This window comes from Polypterus senegalus, chromosome 2, assembly GCF_016835505.1.
Source record: "Polypterus senegalus isolate Bchr_013 chromosome 2, ASM1683550v1, whole genome shotgun sequence".
Taxonomy (NCBI): Eukaryota; Metazoa; Chordata; class Cladistia; order Polypteriformes; family Polypteridae; genus Polypterus; species Polypterus senegalus.
Genome location: NC_053155.1, coordinates 139,252,866 through 139,276,275, shown reverse-complemented (window position 1 = coordinate 139,276,275; position 23,410 = coordinate 139,252,866). Strand labels below are relative to the sequence as shown.

General features: G+C 37.6%; 1 protein-coding gene across 1 annotated transcript in view; it reads right to left on the bottom strand.

Moving 5' to 3' along the window:
* Nucleotides 1-366: 366 nt before the first annotated feature.
* The window catches only part of LOC120523410 (gamma-aminobutyric acid receptor subunit gamma-3), a 1,280,683-nt gene continuing 1,257,639 nt past the window's right edge, over nt 367-23,410 (bottom strand). The window contains exons 8-9 of the mRNA XM_039744699.1: nt 7,885-8,081; nt 367-645 (exon numbers count right to left, since the gene is read on the bottom strand). Of these exons, the coding sequence (XP_039600633.1) occupies nt 367-645; nt 7,885-8,081 (476 nt within the window). The remainder of the gene's footprint in view (nt 646-7,884; nt 8,082-23,410) is intronic.

The following is a 23,410-nucleotide window of genomic DNA, read 5'->3' as shown; positions in this document are numbered from 1 at the left end:
TGAATGTATAGTTGGTTTTCTGGTTACCTGAATTGTAAAAGGCAGAAATTTCTCAAAGAAACCTTCATTGCAAATCAATGAGTGTTTACAGCAGCATCTTGTCACCAATAACCCTGACCAGATACGGGGTACATGATCCCTGCTATTTTAGGGTCAAATTCAATCGCAATTATTTAGAGGAAAGAGAAAAAGAAACTTTTATGCCACATATAGTAATGAACGTAAGTATATATTTTTTATCTATAGGCATGTAGCACTGTTATATCACCTTGAAGGAGTTTCCCTTTTTTCATTTTTTTATATTCAGTGTTTGCAGTTTTAGTAAGATAAAACGTATACAAAAGGTAGTCTTTTTACAGATGATAGTTAAAGATAGAGGTAGCCGACCCAGTAGACAAGATTGAACAATAGAAATGAAGTTGGAAAGAAGACACGTGAGTAAGAGTCTAATTCTAGAAGGTCTATGTGAATTCTTCCTTTCCGCCATGAACCAGATTTACACTCTTCGTAACAGCAGAAGAAACTCTGACAGTCTTTACCATCTAGGCATTCATATACACAGTTTTCTTCAAATTCCTGCCAGTACATGGAATTGTTTAATGCAATGATGGTAGGCGGTGGTCCCACATCAAGCACGGAGTAGTTCTGAAAAAAATCATACAATACAGCCATCAGATTGATATTCTATAACATGGAAATAAATCTCTCCAACCAAACCTAATTTTTAAAAGTATTGTCAAAGTCTGCGTCAAAGGAAAAACTAAAGCTGTAGACACAATAGACCAAATTCACTATTCAACACCAACACTTTCTTAGCCACTCTACAGTAGACTATATAAAGAAAGTGTGTGTGTTACATTGTTTAATCAGTTACATTAGACAATGTATGGCTATTTAAGCTCAAACTTTCAAAGACTATGGGGGCATAAAGGAGAAAACAGCACAATGTCTTCTTTCAGCAGACAGCAATATATAATATAAATACTTTAAGCTTGCAATAACTGTAGAAGGAATGGATTGTCTCTTTATATAAGCTTATTTTCATAACAATATTTAATATGAATCAAATAAGATCTTAAAATAATATTGCTAATGAGTATACCTTTATTATTTAGAGACTTAAGTCAATAAAGAAGCCATATAAAAATGTAGAAGCTACCCTTGTTAAAATTTGAAAAAACTTCGTCTTCAAATTAAATCCAGTAAAATTTTAGATTGTGAGTAACTTAGTCTGTAAGTGTTTTACAAGACGAGCTAAAATTTTTACTAAATTTTAACTTGATAAATGAGCGAGGTCTTGCAATACGAGTAGTATATATACGTTTTGTCTACCGAGCGTCACATGATCACAACTGCACCGATGGTGGTTTGTGGGTAATCATCTCCCATGCTCGGTCTCAGTCTGCGTGCATCACTCATATAGTCAACTTCCATACGAGTGTATACTGTTTACTATAGCATTGTGACTATGTGTGTGTGCCGTAACGTGCGAGTCCCTGTCTTGCACCTCAAAACACGAAGTTGAGTCTCAGTACTTTAGCAAAACCAGCTTTTATTCAACTTGAAACAGAAAATGCGTGGTTATATATTGTACCGGGATCTGCCACTCTCCTATACACAGAAACAGCAGTCAGGCAGGGTTGTGACCAGGTTAATGGCCAAGTAAAACTGTACCCTTACATTTATAATGTTCCTTGCATCACCAATCGATGGTAGGCGCTTATAGCATGACGTGATCTTTTCGGATTCGCTTTTGCGGGAAACTGCTACGGCGCTGGGAGCCTGCGGTTGCTTTGGGATGCTCTTTCGTGTGTCGTCTCATTTGGTTGGTATCCCAAAAGAATTTAGACACCTTATAGTGCATAAAGTATTTTTCTTTCACTTTGTGTCCAAGTGTAGTGACTCTTCAGGCAAAAGCAACTGTCATGGGATAGTAACACTCCTCTCCTCTCTCTCATCTCCCTTATGCCAGCCACAATTCTTTTCAAAGGTAAAATGCAGGTTAATTTTTTTGATGTATTTTTACTTTATATTTTCTATTAATCATTTTGATATGAATATTTTTGGGTTGTAGAACGAATTATCTGAGTTTCCATTATTTCTTATGGGGAAATTCGCTTTGATACACGAGTGCTTTGGATTACAGTACAAGCACGTTTCCGTAATGAATTATGCTCGAAAACCAAGGCACCACTGTATATTGGAAATACATACACATATTAAATGAGAATTGTTTTGAAAATTTACCCAAGTACTTTGTGAATAGTATCATTTTGATAATGTGATTTTTTTTGCAGTCAGAGTTTTATTGAGTTCAATATATACAAGAAGGGGAACAATTCCAACTATTTCTTATAAAAAAGGTACAAACATTTCCCTCCCATACCAGGAAAAGTGAAAAAAAAAGATAAATAAGGTAGCAAATGGTTCATCCTCAAGGGAAAGCAGCAGACATACTGTACATCCGGACCACTGTCTACAATGAAGAAGCCAATCTGCAAGGATTAAGGTTGAAAAAACCTGGCTGCAAGAATTCGAAGGTTCACACATCACTAATCCTTGTTCTTCCAGTCCTCAACCAAAAGAATAGGAGAAATATACTCATTGATATTGGTGATGAATGACCTGTTGATCCACAACACTGACAATTTTAGGACTCCAAATATTAGAAAAGAGAGACAGAGACCAGTGTCTGCCTGGCCACAGTGATGTGTAGAAGATGATAGCAGAACAACATGTAGTTAACCTTATCTAAACATAAAAGAAGAGATATGAGAGGGATAGAGAACCTGTGTTGTATGTAGCCTTTGGTTCACACTGAACCTTGAGCAATCAAAAATGCCTCCAGGTTTGTTAATACTCTGGCAGGCCCAAGATTTGAATGAACTGCATTAATAACATGAATGGGATATGAATGAAATTGGACAAGTAATGTGAATTAATTTGAAGACACATTTTCCAACAGGTTGGCATCAGAGACAATTGTTCTGGAATTTAAACATTCAGATGGTTCTTTGACCAGTTTTAGCAAGAATATTATCATTCCCAGTGCTTGAAGCTTGCGCCATACTGAAAGTTTCATGTTTTGCTGCTTGGGGAACTGAGAGTATTGCCAAGCATACTGGTACTGTTGGAAATAGTAGGACTCCGTCCTTCAGATGAGACTGAGGTCCTGAGGTCCTGACTCGCTATGGTCATAAAAGATCCAAAGGCATCCTTCGTAAAGAGTAGGATGTATCCCAATGGCAAATTGCCCACCTTGGTCTAGTCACTCTGGCCCCCTAATCATTCCCCATCTGTAATTCCCCCTCTCTCTCTCTCCCTCACCACTTCACCACCTGACAGCAAGAATGTGGTGAGCATACTGGCACAAAAATGGCTGCTGTCAGATCATTGACGTGGATGCTATACATTAGTGGTTGTTGAAGTACCTCCCCACTCACTAAAGCGCTTTGAGTAGTGAGAAATGTGCTATATAAATGTAAATATTATTATTATTATTATTTTTAGGACTTCTCACAACCTCTTGGTATCATTACTCTTTTAACAGTCCCCTGGTCACCTGGTAATTTTAATGTGGAGGAACCCCAATCTACCCCTTTAAGCAGAAGAAGCCAAAGCAACTTCTGTTCTTTTTTCCAAATGCAAGAATAGATACACTTAATGTTTTCAAAACAGTGTTCAATTTTAAAGTTAGATTTTTTTCCATTCATGATTAAAACACTTTTTTTTATGAAACATTTTCAGGAGTAAAGACTCAAAAGAATGGAATATATATTCTTATGAAGAGAAGAGAAGGATGAAATAATGTAAAGGTACACATATATTGTCAACAAAGTGGAGGAGCAGAAACAAAAAATTTATGAACAGTCATTACTTTGTATACAGTAAAAAATTCTTGTATATTTACTTTTTTCTCAATAATTTCAATTACATCAGAATTTAACTTACTCCAATGTAAACTTTATGTATAAAGAAACCATCATACAGTTTAAGCTTTCAGCCTCATAATGTCTTGGAGGTAAGTATAATATTATATAAAGAGAACAATCAAAACTGTAAACTTCCAATTACTACAGAAATATGCATTTACAGTTGCAAAAAAGTTGAAAAATAAAGTAAGTAGTACTCGTAAATATGAATATCAAAGTGATATATTAACCTCTTAATCATCATATGTATAGTTGGTTAAAAACATTTTCAATTAGTATAATGATATATAAAATAGTTAATTTTAATCTAAAAATATAAAAAAATAGCATTAGAAATATTTATAACTGCTAGAAGGAAAATTCAACATATTAAGCAACAGTCACACAATACATTTTTTTAAAGCAGTTTGTTTTAATACATTAAGGTGTACTGAAAAATACATTTCATTACTTTTCTCAGGTGTGCTGAGCTACTGAAGCTATTGAAGTAAAACATTTGTTGTCTTTTTTTGGTATAATTTTTAGCGAGAGAAGAAAAATATTTTACAATTTTAAAGCTTGACTTGATTTTTAGCACCAGAGGACTACTAATGCTAACAAGACACAAAGTTGCCCTGTCTTGATCACTTAAACAGAACAGGAGAGACTGAAAAACAAAAAGATGACTGGCTTAGATCTCTTTAAACTGCATGCAGTGCTTTTGAATTTCTTGCTAGAGGTAATTGGCCAAGAAAGACACCTAGGATTTGCTCTGTTCCTCTAAGACGTCTTTATCAAAGTCTCTCGATACAGAGTAACTTATTCCTGTTTATTTTTGCCAGACCAGTCCATTTAAATTAGACTTCTTTCTGTAAGGCCTTCTGTAGCTAGATCAATGGCCTCTATTATAAGACTGATTTTTAGTGGAAACAGCAGCTTAATCTATCAAATTTTTATTTGTGTTGGAGGGATTTTTTTATTTGGTTCCAAGAACTTTTTGAGGATACCAAAAGCTTTCCAGGATGACTATATTGCCCCAGTATGCTAAAAAACAAGTCTAAAAAACGTTTCAGAGCACTTTATAATTTCTGCCTATATGGAGAAATTTGTGCTGATGAGCACAAGAGCTTTAGCCTCCCTTTGTAAACTGGTACTTTAAAAAGATTTAAATGCCCATAACAACATTTTTGCCTGGTGTGTGGCAAACCTGCAAATGTTACAATCAATCCACAGCTGCTTTCCTCCAAGAGAATTTCAGATTAAACTAAAATAGTAGTCTATACCTATCATTCCTTATTTTGTTTCTAAAAATGAAGAAGATATTTTCTTTACTTGAATAACAGCACCAGTCCTGCCTTTTGCTAACAAAACAGGAGCCTACACGCTATCCACTCTATGGCAAATTTAAAATGTATTGAATTAACCTTCAAACACTATGATCGCATCGCTGAATACAAGATTACTTTAAATGACCACTCTTAGTAATTTTTATGATGTGTGACAGCCATTGTCAATTTCATTAAGGATAAGGCAGTGATATTTGTTTTCAAAGCCTTTCCATATGACAAGATCCACATTTTTGATATAGCAACACATTTACTTTAAGCTATTAGCTATGTTTTTTTTTTCATTTTGTCTGCACCCTCCAGGACTCTCTAAGGTTATAAGCCACTTGTGTACATATGAATGTGCCTTCTAGATGAATGTTTCTGAAACATTTTGTTGCTAGTATGATTTAGACTTGCCAGGTTTTTATATCAGGATGAATGGCCTGGTCATTCTTTTGAATTTTTGATGTGTGCAACAATTTTCACGTTACAATTTTAGTTAATTGTTTTATCAGAATTCTGATCTCAGTCAGGACAAACATAGAATACTCATACTGTTTACCTAATAAATATAACTTAAATATATATATGTTAATAGTTTAGCTTAATAGAATAGTGGTAACCCTGCACCATATATATATATCACAGTTATATCATATCTATATATCATATATATATATACCACAGTTGGGCAGCGCTTGGACAGTTTCCGAGCCGAGGGTTGCTGAGTCAGAAGTGCTACCGGAAGAAGATCTGGGCACACCTGGAGCACTTATAAGTGCCCTATAAAAGGGGCTGCCTCACTTCATTAGAGGAGCCAGAGTCAAGAGGAGGTTGACAAAGTTTGCTGGGAGAGGAGTGGAGGTGGCAGAGAAAGAGAGAAGGAAGAAGGGACTGAGCATTTTGTGCTTTTGGTGCTTTGTGTACTGTGCTCTGTAGTGGGGAGTGAACAAAAAGTGCTGCCCCACTTGAAATAAATGTGTGTGCTGGACAGAACTTGTATTTTGCGTATGTCTGTTTTGGGGAGGGTGGCTGGTATGCCCCCTGGTGGTCCACAATATATATATATATATATATATATATATATATATATATATATATATATATATATATATATATATATATATAAAAACATGGAGGCGAAGGTCTATGATACAGTTTGCATATTTGTAGCTGGACATCCACAAAGGCAGCAAATAAATCATGTAACTTAAAATAGTTTTTTTATATGTAAGCCTTCAGTTCCTACCAGAAATCATCATCAGAGGAAAATGGTTAGACTTGCACAAACCCAAGGAAATATAAAGCAAAAAAAGAAGGGGAGGATACCTGGATGTGGTTTTGGTATGGGATTGATAAGGTGGGGCTCAGAGGGTGTTAGTCATAAAGTCTTACAATATTTACTATTTGCATGTTCTTCTTTTTAAGCTTGCATATGCTGGGTTTGTGTCCAAATGTCTGTTAATGGCATTTTCATTGGATAACCACGCTTCAGCCAGTTCTCTGGCACTTTTAGTATTAGCCTTGAATTTTACTTTAAATGTGTGTCCGGTCGAACTCATATGTGTGTAAATCAGAGACTGTGGGTCCTTTCTTCTTAGTGCATTGCGATGTTTCTGTTAACGTGTGGCAAGTGTTTTTGATGTTTGTCCCAAGTATACCACTGGACATGCATTACATGGTATGCTGTAAACCAGGGGTGTCAAACTCCAGGCCTGGAGGGCTGCAGGTTTTCATTTTAACCCTTTTCTTAATCAGTGACCAGTTTTCACTGCTAATTAATTTCTTTTCTCTTCATTTTAGTAGCCCTGTTTCTAAGTATTCAGTCCTTTGAATAATTTTCTTAATTAAATGACAGCCAAATAGAAATGGGATGTGAAACGAGCCAACAGATGACAAACTAAATTGTTGCTTCAAACTTCAACCAATTTCACTCTGACCAGTTTCTTAATGAGAAGCTTATTCTTGTTATTAATTAAACCTGTTATTTAATTCAGTGGCCTGTTGCTGCTCTCGTTCTGCCACAGCAGACATTTCCAAAACTCTTGATTTTTCTGTTTTTTCTAAGAAAACCATCAAAATGTTTTGGTGACCTGAGAGATCAACTTTACCGAGCCCTTCACCTCACTTTAATTTCAGATATTGTGTGATGGACACAGGTGTGGTGGCAAGTTTTGTGTCTCATTATTGATTTGCTGCTAATTAAGGAAGAAGAAACAACTAAGGGGGCCTGAGCAAGTTAATTAAAACTAAAGATAAAGAAGTTAATTAGCTGCAAAAACTGGTCACTAATAAAGAAGATAGTTAGAACGAAAATCTTACGCCACTGCGGTCCTCCAGGACTGGTGTTTGACATCCCTGCTGTAAACCATGTTCCATATCTCTGCTGCTGATTTCCTGCTTTTAGCATTAAAAAGGACTGTGCACAGCGTGTTTATAGGCTTGTGCTCTACTTCAATGCAAGCTCGAGACAGGATTCGCTCTGCACCTTCTGATACCCAGTGATACGTGATTCATTTGCTCCCTTTGTAGATTTCCAGCTGCAAACATACACATATATATAGTGGTGGATTACCACTATGCTATTAAGCTATGCTATTTTCATTTATTTAAATGTGCTTTCTCATGTAAAAGCTGAAACTTACCGCTTTCCTTTTCTTTGTATATCTTGGCTTCTTTACACTGGAATAGTAATTTAGTGCTGCATATTCCATTAAAGCCGCAAAGACAAACAAGAAGCACACAGTCACAAAGAGATCCATTGCAGTGACATAGGAAACTCTGGGTAATGACTTCCTTGCTATAGTGCTCAGTGTGGTCATTGTCAGTACTGTAGTTATACCTGTAAAATAAAACATTTATATAATTGTGATTAGTGTCATTCACAAAAACATTCCTCATCAATTATTTTTAAACAGTCTCTTATTGATGATCAGTGCAGTAACAGATTTTTGAAAAGCAAATGGTTTTAATTATGCATATTTTATTAATTTTCCACCACAAAAAAAATCCTGGTTCTATTTATAATGTAATTACTTTAAAAGGATTAATTTTCTACATCTTACCTTGTTCAAGATGGACAAAACAGTCTGCTTAAAGAAATGGAAGATTTTGTTTTCATGCTGTTTGGCCATTTTCAATCTCTGCAAAACAATTCCTTTTCATTTATAGTTTAAAGCACGGTGGTGCAGTGGTAGCGCTGCTGCCTCACAGTAAGAAGACCTGGGTTTGCTTCCCGCTTGGAGTTTGCATTTTCCCCCTGTGACTGCGTGAGTTTACTCTGGGAGCTCTGGTTTGCTCCCGCAGTCCAAAATAATGCAGGTTAGGTGCACTGGCGATCCTAAATTATCCCTAGTGTGTGCTTAGTGTGTGTGCCCTGCGGTGGACTGGAACCCTGCCCGGGGTTTGTTCCTGCCTTGTGCCCTGTGCTGGCTGGGATTGGCTCCAGCAGACCCCCATGACCCCGTGTTAGGATATAGCGGGTTGGACAATGACTGACTGACTGTATAGTTTAAAACAGGGGATCTCGATCATTTGACTTGGCGTGCCACTCCAGGAATTTAAATGTTGTGCAGTACTATCATTTCTTCAAGTCTTTAATTGTTAAGTACTAAATTCCTATTTAGGCAAATCTAAAGGCCACATTTTTACCTGCTCAAAACTATTGTATTTTGGTGATCTAAAAAGATATTACAGACTGCTTTTGTGCATGTGTGTTTTTAAAATGTTCTTATGTACACCCATTTTTTATAAATTGTTTTGAATGTATGAACAAAAGTGTGGTTTGGCATGGAATAAACATTAGAAGTATGAAGAAGACTGACATTTCAATAGTTTTAGTTTACTAAAAGCAAACAGTTCAGAGCCTGAATTTCATGTGTGGCAGAAGGGGGATTTCCCCTTAGAGTAACAACAAAAGTGTTTTTTTTTTTATTATTGAGATTTCATCTTGGTGTTTTTAAACAATTTACCTTATGTGCACATAATTGATTTTTTCACTTACATTTTCTGTCCTTTATTTGAAAAATAAATGTTGCTTAAAATCAGTATTGAAACTTTTATAGCTTATTATGTCACTGCCACATGAATTAGCAAATATGAAAATAATTATTTTTAATTTGCACAAACTCCTTAAAGCTGATACGGTTTTCAAATCAGAAAATGATTTTGCCAGGTTTATGGCATTTGCTTTTGTGAGACTACATCAGTGTAGGGACATTAGCTGGTTAATAACACTTCCTGAAGTTTAATTAATTAAAATTTCACATGTCATATGCTGTACTTTTTTAAACTTTCCCTACTTTTTTAGATTTACCCAAACTTTATGACTATGTTAGTGAAACCAAACTTCTCAATTTTGGATAATTATTTCAGAATTCCATTTAAACAGTCTTTTTTCTGTTTTCAAGTTACCTGACATAAGTGATCAGATGTTGCAATTGGTTATGCCCAGTGTCGGAAGTGGATATACATAAGTACTGGTGCTGTATGTTTAAGGTGAACTTAGATATGTGTGATGCAAACCTGTACACAATGAAAAACACTTCTGGTATGCACCAAACACTTCCAGTGTGCAACAGATAAAAAATGAGATGTGCTGGTACTCTATAGTGGTGCGTACCAGCCCACTTTAAGTCTGGTAATTCTGCATCTCTGAGATTATGGGTTTCTGTTAACATATCATATTGATTGGAGCGATCTGCTTTGTGATTCAAAACATTAAGAAATATTTGGCCAATTTGGAAATTCTGAAACATTAACTAAATACATTTTTTTCTAGAACAATGTGCAGTGTTTGAGGTTTGCTGCCCGTCCAAGATTTAATTCCTGTTTGCACCCAGTGCAGTGACCCAGGTACAGAGGTGTTGTGTTCGATTTTGAGGTTTGATTGACACTTCTTCCAGGAAGGGGCGGGGGTGGGGGGTGTAAGTTAAATTTGAAGCCTGCTCTATGTGTGTACCTGGTATGTGTCTGAGTCTCATATCCTTCTGAGCTTATGCTTAAAAGCTGACACTGTTATTTTATTATTCACTATGATAAAATGCATTTCTTGTCCTTTATATAACCCCTTAAGAGAAGTGCTATATTTATGGCATAACCTTTCTTTTACAATACTGTTTCCTGTTTTGTACCAAGCTGGATCATATAATATATAGGCCATTATTCTTTTCTCTTTTTCTTGAGGTTCACACAGCTCCTCAAAATAAAAATGAAAAAATATAAATTCAAAAAGTCACGTACATCCTAAAGTAACAGGATTATCAATCAAAATTGTGGTCATCTAAGGTACTGTATCAACATTTGCCATGGCCTGTTAGCAACTAGGTGTAACTAATCATGTTAAAAGTTTTCTGAATTTGTAATGAATTCCTTTTAAAGAATAGTGACCTAATCAATGAATTGTTTAAATATAGTGCTGAAGACATTTTTTTCTTTGTAGCAATGTGACTAACATGTGGCTAACATGTAATACACTTGTTACCTCTTTGGAGTTTTAGATAAAGAATAACTATTGATGGTTTCTTCTTCCTGTGTTTTTATTGCTTAAATCGGGGCATTCCAGTGGGGGGTGTTTGTATTTATAATTTTCTTCCACAGGGGCTAAATTGGACACAACACCTTTTAGAAAATGAATAGTTTGATGGACAACTGTACCGATATTCATAATTCATATTCAAATTGAGAAGAAACGCAAAGCCTTCCTTATTTTATTGTGACTGTGCATGGCACTGTATTATGCAACCTGACAGTTAACAGACAGTCAAAATTATTCTTTCAAAGCATGCATGAATTGTGTTATTTTATTTCTAATAATGTAATGACATAAAAAAGACATTTTTTGCCTTTTAAAAGTAGTGAGATTTGGTCTCGTCCGATGCGAGAGCCGGACGTCTGAAGTGGAGCACCGCTAGCAGCGGTGTTATTTTTCATATTATTTGCTTATTATCCTGAGATATCTTGTATTTATTCAACCCGAGAGGGACTGCTACAGTATATGTAAACATGGCCAACAAGAATGGGGGTCCGAAATAATCGAAAACTAAAGCTACACCCAAGCTACGATCAGCAAGCCCCAGTTCAAGATACGGCCTTTCAGAGACAGACCTGGATCAGATGGGCGAAAGTACAGACTCCTCGGGACCACAGTCCGCTACATCGTCGCCGGCTGAGAGCGAAAAGGGGAGTGAAGGTGCAATCGTGCGTGCAGATAGGATAGCTCGCCATTCGGAGAAGATCAACTGAAAATGGAAAGGGCCTTGAAGTCCGCGGCTTAAATTACGCAATTACGCGAGCCAGGTGCAGCAGGGACACTGGCTTCAGCAGAGTCTGCTGCTTCATTTACGATACAAGAAGGCACAATTGAAATGTCTAAACTGGAGGTGATGCTCGCTGAGCTCATGCAAGATATAAAGAAAAGCGAGAAGGCTAATGAGAAAGCAACGGCAAAGGCACATGAGAGACTGAAACAGGAATTGAAACAGGAGATGAAACAGGCCAATGAATGGCTGCGACAGGAATTCCAACAGGCAAATGAAAGGCTGCGTCAAGAGGTGCAACTTGAGCTTCGACAGGTGCTGGGTAAAATTGAAGAGCGCATTCAGGAAAACTCGGTTAAACTGAGCACGCTTACTGATCAATTGGAGGATCTCAAGGAGACATTCACGAATCGGATTGAAATGGCGAACATTTAGCTGCCAGTGCCGAGGAAAAGCAGTAAATGTCAGTTCGAATGCAAAAACTCGGAGAAAACTTTAGACAGACTGGCTGCTTTGGAAGATGGGAGTAGAAGGTATAATGTCAGAATTGAAGGTCTGCCTGAGAATCGAGAAAGTTCAAACCCTGTGAAATTCGCAGCTGAACTTTTTTCTAAAATAATCGGGGGACTTTAAAGCAGAATCTGAGATAGCAGCGCTTACACATGCGGATCAAACACCGTAGACCCGACCAAGATCTTTTATAGTTCGTTTTGAACGATTATCATTTAAGCTAGAGGTGATGGCACTCCTCAGAAACAAGGAAGATATTATATATGAAAATAACCACATTTGTATCTTCCCTGACTTCTCTCCAGCAACAGCTACTAAACGCGCAGCCTTCTATAACATTAAACAGCAAGCCAGCGTCAAATACAGCCTCTTGTATCCGGCAAAACTGAAAGTGGAATGGCAGGGTCAATTCTATGTCTTCGCTAGCAAGGAAGAAGCAGAAAATGAATTAAGAAAGCTGATCCCGGACTATTCTGATACATAATAGTGAGTCATGGCGGTAATGATAAAGCAAGGATTAATAATCTACTGTCTGATCTATTTTTTTAAAATACGGGTTTTTATCAGCATATATTCTCATATATTCTTATTATTACTTAGTATTACTAGGGCTATCTGTTTATGTTTTATTGTGCTTAATTATTTTTTTTTTTTTTTTTTTTTCTTTTCTAATTATTTCATCTCTACCCTAAATGAGACTGTTCAATATCATACGCTTGGTTTATTGTTATTGCTATTACTGCATTAAGACTTGTTATGCTTATTTGGACACATTTTAACACCATCCCGGGTTTATTATCTGGGTGTATCATCTTAATGCACTAAAATTGCTGAAGACTATATATATATTTTAAGTGCAAAATTCTTTTTTTTTTTTTTTAAGACTATATTGGTAACAGATATCTCTATCTTTTAACCCTAAAGCGCCACTGCATGGGGCTTGTTTGCTTTGGACGTGCTCTGTCTCTGGGTATGTCAGAGGACTGGGACTGTGTGAAGTGGGTTTTAGCCTCACTTGGGGAGGCAAAAAGGGAGGTTGGGGGGTTAAGGGGGGGAGAGAAAGAGAGCAGGCTTGATCTATACCTAATCTATCCTCTCAATCTTTATAATTATAACTATCAACGTAATAATAAGCTGCATGGCAACAACTCTTGGGGAAATAGGAAATTAAGACCTAAACTATCTCACTTCCAGTTAAGACTATAAAATGACATCAAAAACTCAGAATCAGTGTCTCCATGATGGGACAGTTAACTTCGTAAGCTGGAATGTTAAAGGCCTGAATCACGAATTAAAGAGAAAGAAAGTACTTTCTCACCTAACAGGTCTAAATGCTAAAATAGTATTTTTACAGGAAACCCACTTACTAAGCAAGGATCAGTTCCGGCTGCAAAAGACTGGACTGGCCAAATGTTCCATTCTAGTTTTACGAAGAAAACTAGAGGTGTTGGAATTCTCATACATAGAACAGTACCATTTGTAGCATCAGATGTAGTATTGGATCCTGAAGGGAGATATGTAATGGTCATGGGAGACTTATCTAACTGTAAAATGATTTTGATAAATGTTTATGCACCTAATGTTGATGATAAGGAATTTATACAAAATTTATTTGCATCCATTCCCAATCTGAACACTCATAAAGTTATAATGGCTGGGGACTTTAATTGTGTTTAAATCCACTTTTAGATAGGACTTCCTCCACAGGGGAACGCATCTAACACGCAAAGATAATTACAAAGTTTATAACTGATCACAACTTATCAGATCCCTGGAGGTTTTAAACCCAAATTCAAGAACATATTCTTTCTACTCACCAGTACATCATTGCTACTCAAGGATTGATTACTTCTTTATAGACAATAACTTCTTGCCTAAGATTAAATCTTGTAAATACGATGCTATTGTTATTTCGAACCATGCACCTATGATCTTGGAGCTGAAATTACTAAGCCCCATACACTCACCCAGATGGCCTCAACCGCTTCTATTAGCTGACGAGAATTGTACTGAATTTATATCCAAACAAATCAAATTCTTTCTAGAGACAAATACATCCCCTGAGATCTCTGCAGGAATACTCTGGGAAACTCTTAAGGCCTTCTTAAGAGGACAGATTATCTCATATCTTTCCCACAGAAATAAATCCGAAGCGAAGAAAGTAGCAGAGATAAAAGCGAAATTACTAAAATAGATGAAGAACATGCCAGACTACCAAGCGAGACTCTACATAGAGGAGGCAGGCTCTACATTCAGAATTAAACCTCTTGACAACTAAAGAAACTGAACAACTAATTTACAAATCCAGACATCATTACTATGAACATGGAGAGAAAGCTAATAAGCTTTTAGCTCAACAAATTCACAAGCAAGAAGTGCAACGCAATCTCGTAATCACTAACACGAACGGAGATAAAATCATCGAACACAAAAATATAATGCACACTTTCAGAGACTACTATAAATCCCTATATACTACTGAGTTTAAAGAAGACAATATACAATCTAATGCATTTCTGGATACATTACAGATACCACAAATAGACGCTTTTAGTGTGGAGGAACTTGATAAACCTCTGGCATTATCAGAATTACTAGATGCTATAAAGTCACTCCAAGGTGGAAAAGCAGCAGGCCCTGATGGCTGCCCTGCAGAGTTTTACAAGAAATTCTCCGCTCAGCTAGCTCCCTCCTATTAGCAACATTTACAGAAGCCAGAGATAACCAATTCTTCCACAAACCTTTCGCCAAGCACTAATCACTGTCTTTCCAAAACAAAATAAGGACTTATTACAATGTGCATCATACAGACCAATTTCACTTCTGAATAACGACGTTAAAATACTCTCTAAAATCATAGCTAGAAGGATGGAGAAAGTGCTCCCTCGTAATATCACAAGACCAAACTGGATTTATTAGGGGCCGGCACTTATCTTCAAATCTTCGACGTCTGTTTAATGTAATATACTCACCAAATCAAACACCCCAGAAATATTATTATCATTGGATGCAGAAAAAGCATTCGACATGATTGAATGGAAATACCTTTTTACTACATTGGAGAAGTTTGGGTTTGGCCCAACATTTGTGCATGGATTAAATTACTGTATACTAACCCAGAAGCTTCAGTTTGCATCAATAACATTTGCTCAGACTACTTTAAACTAGAACGTGGCACTAGACAAGGATGCCCTTGTCACCGCTGCTGTTTGCATTGCCATTGAACCACTGGCAATACATTGTCGAAATACTGATCAGATAAAGGGGATTAGCAGAGAAGGACTGGAACAGAAAATCTCATTATATGCAGATGATATGGTACTGTATATATCGACCCAGAAAATTCTGTGCCTGCAGTCTTAGCAGCACTCACAGAATTTCAAAAGATCTCTGGTCTCAGAATTAATCTGAATAAAAGTGTACTCTTTCCAGTGAATTCTCAAGCATATAATATTAGATTAGACACCCTACCTTTTATCATTGCAGAACAGTTTAAATACCTAGGGTAAACATCACAAGTAAACATAAAGCTCTTATCAACAAAATTTTCGTCTGCATGGAAAAAATTAAACAAGACTTGCATAGATGGTCAACCCTTCATCTCACACTAGCTGGAAGAATTAACACTGTTAAGATGAATATTCTTCCTAAGCTCCTTTTTATTTCAAAACATCCCAATATACATTAATAAATCATTCTTTAAGCAATTAGATTCAACAATAACCTCATTTATTTGGAATTCAAAACATCCACGCATCAAAAGAGCGACCCTACAAAGACAAAAGGCAGAAGGCGGCATGGCTCTACCTAACTTCCAGTTTTATTACTGGGCAGCTAATATACAGGCGATAAGAACCTGGACACAAATAGAAGAACATACACAGGCTTGGACCGCAATAGAAGTAAAATCCTGCAGTACTTCTTTGTATTCCTTGCTCTGTGCTCCAATAAACACACGCTATCGGCAATACACTAATAACCCAATTGTGCTCCACTCACTTAGAATCTGGAACCAATGTAGAAAGCATTTTAAGACGGAGAAGCTTCTATCTGTGGCACCCTGCAAGAGAACCACCTCTTTCAACCTTCACAAACATATGCAGTTTTAATATCTGGAAAAATTTGGAATTAACTTGCTTAGAGATCTTTATATAGACAACGTCTTTGCATCCTATGAACAATTACATTCCAAATTTAACATTCCAGCTACACATTTCTTTCACTATCTTCAAATCAGGAACTTTGTTAAACAGAACCTTCCAGATTTTCCTCATCTTGCACCCTCATCCATGCTGGAAAAATATTGCTCAATTTCAAGGAGTTAGACTCCATCTCTACAATATATAAAATCATTTTACAATCCCTTCCTTTCAAAGATCCAAGAGGACACTGGGAAAAGACTCTCAATTAATATATCAGAAAAGGAGTGGAAAGTAGCAATGCAGAGAATTCACTCGAGCTCCATATGCAAAGCATACAATTATACAACTCAAAATTATATATCGAGCACATCTGTCTCGACTAAAACTCTCCAAAATGTTTCCAGGGCATGATCCAACCTGAACGTTGCAACCAAGCCCCAGCCTCACTGGGTCACATGTTCTGGGCCTGCACCAAATTAACATTATTCTGGACAAAAATTTTAATTACCTCTCAGACAGCCTTGGACTCACAATCCCTCCTAACCCATTAACAGCTGTGTTTGGGGTTCTTCCAGAGGGCTTAAAGTGGAGAAAGACAAACAAATTGTGATTGCATTCACTACACTGTTGGCACGCAGACTTATTCTGATAAACTGGAAGAACCCAAACTCTCCTCTTTAAGTCAGTGGGAAACTGATGTGTTATATTATTTGAAATTGGAAAAATCAAATACTCAGTTAGAGGATCTGTACAGACTTTTTCAAAACATGGCAGGATCTAATCAGTAATATTTTAAAATAAGTTTATAAAGCACAGAGAATTTATTAATTTAGGTATTTTACAAGCCTTAAATTTTACACGTTTGGCTTGCTCTCTCTCTCAGGGTGGGGATCGATCTGTTCTTAACTAATTTTTTTTTGTAAAACTTGATTGCTATGTATTGATTGTAATAAAATTAATAAAAAAAAAAAAAAAAAAAGATACTCCACGATCCATGCCACCAGGTGTGAGTCAACTCCAATCTCAGTCAGCTTGTCCCTAAGGAGCAGAGGTTGCATGGTGTTGAAGGCACTAGAGAAGTCCAAAAACATAATTCTTACAACACCACTGCCTCTGTCCAAGTGGGAGAGGGATCGGTGTAGCATATAGATGATGGCATCCTCCGCTCCCATCTTCTCCTGGTATGCGAACTGCAGAGGGTCGAGGGCGTGGCGGACCTGTGGCCTCAGGTAGTGAAGCAGCAGCCGCTCCATGGTCTTCATCACATGTGATGTCAGAGCAACAGGCCGGAAGTCATTTAGCACACTAAGATGTGATACCATTGGGACAGGGGTGATACAAGATGTTTTCCAAAGCCTCGAGACTCTCCCCTGTTCCAGGCTCAGGTTGAAGATGCACTGTAGAGGACTCCCCAGTTCCAACGCACAGGCCTTCAGCAGTCGTGGCGATACACCATTTGGACCCGCTGCTTTGCTGGCACGAAGTCTCCTCAGCTCTCTGCTCACCTGTGCTGCTGTAATTGTGGGTGGGGATGTCTCACCTATGCTGGTATCAGCAGAAGGATGGTTGGAGGATGAAGTACTCTGAGGTGAGAGTGGGTTAGGGTGGTCAAACCTGTTAAAGAAGTTGTTCATTTGGTTTGCTCTCTCCACGTCTCTCTCGATGGTGGCATCCCGCTTCGAGCTGCAGCCAGTGATAATCTTCATCCCATCCCACACTTCCTTCATGCTGTTATTCTGCAACTTCTGCTCCAGCTTTCTCCTGTACTGCTCTTTCGCCACCCTGAGCTGGACTCGGAGTTCCTTCTACACGCTTGAGCTCATGCTGATCACCGTCTTTAAAAGCCCTTTTCTTCTGGTTCAAAAGGCCCTTGATGTCACTTGTAATCCATGGCTTGTTGTTAGCATTTCAGCGTACTGTTCTTACTGGAACTACAATGTCTATACAGAAGATGATGTAATCAGTTGTGCAGTCAACAGCCTCTTCAATGTTCTCACTATGTGACCCCAGCAGTATATTCCAGTCTGTAGTTCCAAAGCAGTCTCTCAGAGCCTGCTCTGCCTCAGGGGACCACCTTTTGAATGATCGTATGGTTGTAGGTAGCGCCTTCACTCTTGGTTTGTAGTGACGCTGAAGCAGAACCAGGTTATGATCTGCTTTCCCAAGCGCAGGCAGCGGGGTGGCGCTGTATGCGTCTTTAATATTTGCATACAGTAGGTCAATAGTCCTATTTCCCCGGGTGTTACAGTCCACATACTGGAAGATGGCAGGTAATGATTTGTCCAGTGTTACATGGTTAAAGTCTCCAGCGATTAGCAGAAGAGCCTCAGGGTGCTGCGTTTGTAACTCAGCAAATGCGGAATGGATGATGTCACTCGCTATCTCCACGTTTGCTTGAGGGGGGATGTAAACAATGACAACAATCACGTGTTCAAACTCTCTGGGCAAGTAATAGGGGCACAGACTTACGGCCAACAGTTCGATGTCCCTGCAGCAATTGGAGATTTTAACGTTTATATGTGTTTAATGTTTAGAGTTGCACCACCTTGTATTCACATAGAGAGGGAGTCCTCCTCCTTTCTTCTTTCCACAGGTATTTGCGTCTCTGTCCGCTCTAACTGTGCTAAACCTGGGTAGCTCCACGTTAGCATCTGGGATGGCAGTTGTTAGCCACGTTTCACTAAAACACAGCAAGCTGCAGTCTCTGTAGGTTCTGACACTTTTCACCAGCACAGCCAGTTCATCAATCTTATTTGGTAGTGAGTTCACATTTCCCAGGATCACAGAAGGCACCGACGGTTTATAACACCATTTTCTCTCAAGCTGCTTGGTTTTAATCTTATCTTTTATCTTTGCGCCGGCTTGGCTGCCCCGATATCGTCTTCTTACCTCGTCAGGTAAATAGGGAACCACACCAGCATATGCATTTCTTCTCGGTGCTTTAAGTTGACTATTTGAATAGGTGAGTCTCTGCGTGTAAAAATCCATGTCAAGTAGTAAAAATAGTAAAGTGTCCAGGGAGCGATTCCACATAAAAAAGTGGTAGAACTGATCAGTGAAATAGAGAAAAATATAAAAAATAGAAAAAAAAGGTAAAAAGATAAAGTCATACACGGAGCTGCTGGAATGGCTGCCACTCGCTGTGGTGCTGGAAGCAATATTAGGTGTGCACAGTAAAGTGACAGCTCAATTTATGTAGTACACATTAAACCAAATATAACCTTTTTTGTGATCACATTTTTATCAAAATTTAAATATCAAATGCAGAAATACATCAAAGAACACCATTTTTGAAAAAAAAAATTAAACAAGCAAAATTGTAAACACCCCTGAATTGTCAACATCAGCACCCCTCCCAAATGAAATGCATAGAAAAAGATCAGGTAGACTGAGATTGCCTGAGCTACCCAGACAAAGGGACATCACCTGCGAACAGTCTCTATGGGGAAGAAAGAGAAGAGATAAACTGAAAATGATAAAGTAAGACATCAAGACTAAGGTCAGTGCACCTGGGTACCAGCCATCTGAACTTGTACCAGCTTCACTGCTGACTCCCACCTGTCAATATAGGGGCCAGATGAGTCAATGATCCATGCTGCAGATAGTTTGAGTAAGAGTATGGTGAAGCAGAGAGAGTCAGGGGATTTTGAGTAAGAGGCTAACATTTGCTTTTGCAGCAGTTGTTCCTCAAGAGAGTAGCTGCTTATGTATAACAGTAAGAGGAAGAGAAGAAAGGTCTATCAAAATTATTATTTGAGGTACTATGAGAATATTAGTAGAAAGGATGGATAACAGAAAGTTGGAAATGGCAGTCCAGAAAGCATTAACCTGTGGCTGAAGATGTGTAAAAATGTAATTAGAGTTTTTGTTGTACAGTGACGACAGTTAGGATCCACAGTCAGGCCCACTGCATAGTGCTTATGGGGGTGGGGGGGGGTAAAATATAAATGTTATACATATTTTGAAATGAGTACACTGATAGTTTGGGTTTTTAGCAGAAAAAGTAGTATTAAAAAATAATTTCCATTAGACATAAGGGACACATGAAAGATTGTGCTGCCAGACTGAAATTATACCTAAGAGAAATTATACGTAGAATGCCAAAGAATTTAATGCAGGGCAGCCATCCATTTTACAGTGCAGGGAAAGATGTGGAGAGGATAGTGGCACACTGTTCACCTTAAAAATACATCTAAGTTGTAAAAAGAAATAAAAAGAAAAAGATAGAATAACATAAATGGACTTTGTTGACTGGAAGGTCCAGAGTTTAGCTTCATTATAAACAGTCCCAGGAGTCAGAATACCCTGGTGCATCCAATAGTTGGGCTGAATTGTGGTAAATAAGGGTATGTAACAGCACACTGGCCAAGGAACTTTCCACCTCAATGTCAGTTCCCCAAAGTGTAGGCAATAATGGGGCCAAATTTCAAACCTGTCTTTAGTTAAACAGTAGAGAAGACGAGAACAGTGATGGAACTATGAGTTACTATATTAGATTCAATGGAAGCCAGGAGGAAGATTTTCATCAGGAACAGGGGTCTTGCCAAGCGAAGTGTTAATGCCCAGTGATACAATTTCAATTCAGGTAAATATACTGCTTTTAAATCTTTTACGAATTAAAGACTGGTGTTTAATAGAAAGTTTTTCTAATTCCAAAAGAAACAGGATACTAAGGATCCAGTATCTAGCAGGAGGGAAAAGCAGTAACTTTGTACTTATAAAATTAAAACAAGGACCCCATTCATTTTAATGAATGCAAGTCTGGAATGAAATTACAAAGTTAAAGAGTCCTTGACAGTTTTAAAAAGTTGGTAATAGTTTGATTGTATGGTGCTGTGTAGTAGGAGATAAATACCAAATATACCCAGTACTTGAAGATTTTTTTCCTGAAAATCCTAATATAAAATAAAACCTAAATGGCCAGTACCAAAGTACCAAAATAAAAGTTTTTCTTAATACAAAAAAAAAACAAAAAAAAAAACTGTCAAGCTTTGCTTGTCCAGTTCTCATTAAAATAGGGCTGGTCTACACTTAGGATTGAGGACATGCATTGCATTCTGTCCCACTTCCACTTAACACAGTTCCAGGGATGCCAATACAAGGTTGGAATCAGTCTTTAATCTGCCATCAGATATTCATAGAGCTTCCTCGTGTACACAACCATGCTGACATGGGCCCAATTCAGTCTAGCCAGTTCAACTAATATATTTCTATTTTTGGGGTGTAGAAGAAACCCAAAGTGCTGGAATAAAAACCTCCAAAGACACTGGGAGAATGTGCAAACTCTACATAAACATCATTTTGGTGAACTATTCAAACTTGGAATGCTCAATCTGTGAGGCAGCAGCATCAACTAATTTTCCCCTTGCCTCTATATGTGTGTATATGTGTTGAAATTAACTAATAATTTCATAATTTAAAAGCCATACTTTGCATTTTAACCACATAGAACTGCACTACCCCTGTAGGAATGGACACGTTTCGCCTCATAGTTCATAAAATGTGTAGAGGCGCGCATTTTCTATCCTCCCATATTTATATGAAAAAATTTTGCCTTGAAGCTTTATGAATAATGGATACTTCCTCTTCGATCAATTTAAAGCCATACTCAGTGTATTCATTAGATGAACGGTAAAAAAGTAAGAGCGAGGGGAGGGTAACTTATTGAGGCACGCAGGCAAAACCACAAAAGGATGCGGGCTCGATGTACTGTAGTGAGCGTCAACTCGATCTGAATTGCGCGATCACATTCGAAAAAATATATCTTTTCAAGTTCTATTTAGTCCATATGTGTCAAACTCAAGGCCCACGGGCCACATCCGCCTGGCGTGTAATTAAACCGCCCGAGATCATTTTATATACTGTATTATTGTTATTAATGGCCCGGGAGATAGCGCTGGTAACACAATAAACTACAGATCCCATAATGCAGCGCTTCAGCTGCCTTGCCGAACACTTATCGTTAATCAAGTCTAGCTTATGATGCTGCAAGTTATTGCGAAGCTAGCCCACACGATGCCGAAAAGAAAAGGTCATTCTGAACATAGAGCCTTTAAAAACCAATGGGAGGCTGAGTATATGTTTACTGACATTGCCAGTAAACCCGTGTGTCTCATTTGTGGAGCTAATGTGGCTGTAATTACAGAATTTAATCTAAGATGTGACCACGTATAATAAAACATACTGATATAACATATTATGTCAATCACAGTACATTAAAGATACAGTACTGTTTTTCTTTCCTTATAGCTTGGATTCTTTTCTGTTGGCAAAATAATGGGAACTGCTTACAAAAGAATATATTGCGCAAACAATAGGGTGATTCAGAATGGTCTTAACAGAAACAATATTAATCTACTGGAGGTATTGCTGCATGTAATGGCATAAGGCAAAGTACGATACTGCAGGGCCCGCAGTTTATTCACTCCATTCTCGAGAAATACTCCAGCTCCATCTACATGTGGCTCAACCTTGTGCATGTTTGGTAGCACATATCTGTGTGAGAAGCTCTTCTCAGTCAAGACTTAACAAAACAGCACACAGGAGTCGCCTCACTGATGAGCACCTGCAGTCCATCCTGACAATTCCCACAACACAGAACCTCACACCAAACATAAACAAACTTGTTGCCAAAAAAAAAGATGCCAGGTGTCCAGTTCTGATAAAATGACATAAGAGCAAAGACAACTGAAGGATTTGATTTTCACAACTGGGTTTGTGCTTTCAATAGGCTTAGAAGAAAATCCTAATACATACTTAGTGCCGCCTGTTTCAGATGCTTTTTTGTGAGCTTCAGGATTTTATGAATAAACAAATACAATATGCTTCAGGCAATGCACCTTTCATTTGACAGGAAATAGGAAGGTCTCATCAAAGGCAGTTGGACTATTTTCTAAAACACACTAAAGTATGGCATCATTAAAGTAACATTATTGTGGATGATTGCTTGTGGCTCATAAAACCAAAAACTTGTAAAGAACATTAGAACATAGAACATATAGTTTATGAACATATGACCAATGAAGTGCTCACTGTCAAGTGTACCGCAAAAGTAAAAGAGGGGATTTAATTTATTGAAACCTTTATAAATTCATTTTATTCATCAGTATATTTTCTCAAGTAGTCAGATATAAAAAAATGTTAATATAGGAAAACATGATAAATGTCAAGAAACATACTCCATGTGCAAATTAAAAGAATGCCTCTGTCATTATAGATCATGGAATAAACGTATATCTATCAGTCTTTATCCAAAAGTACTT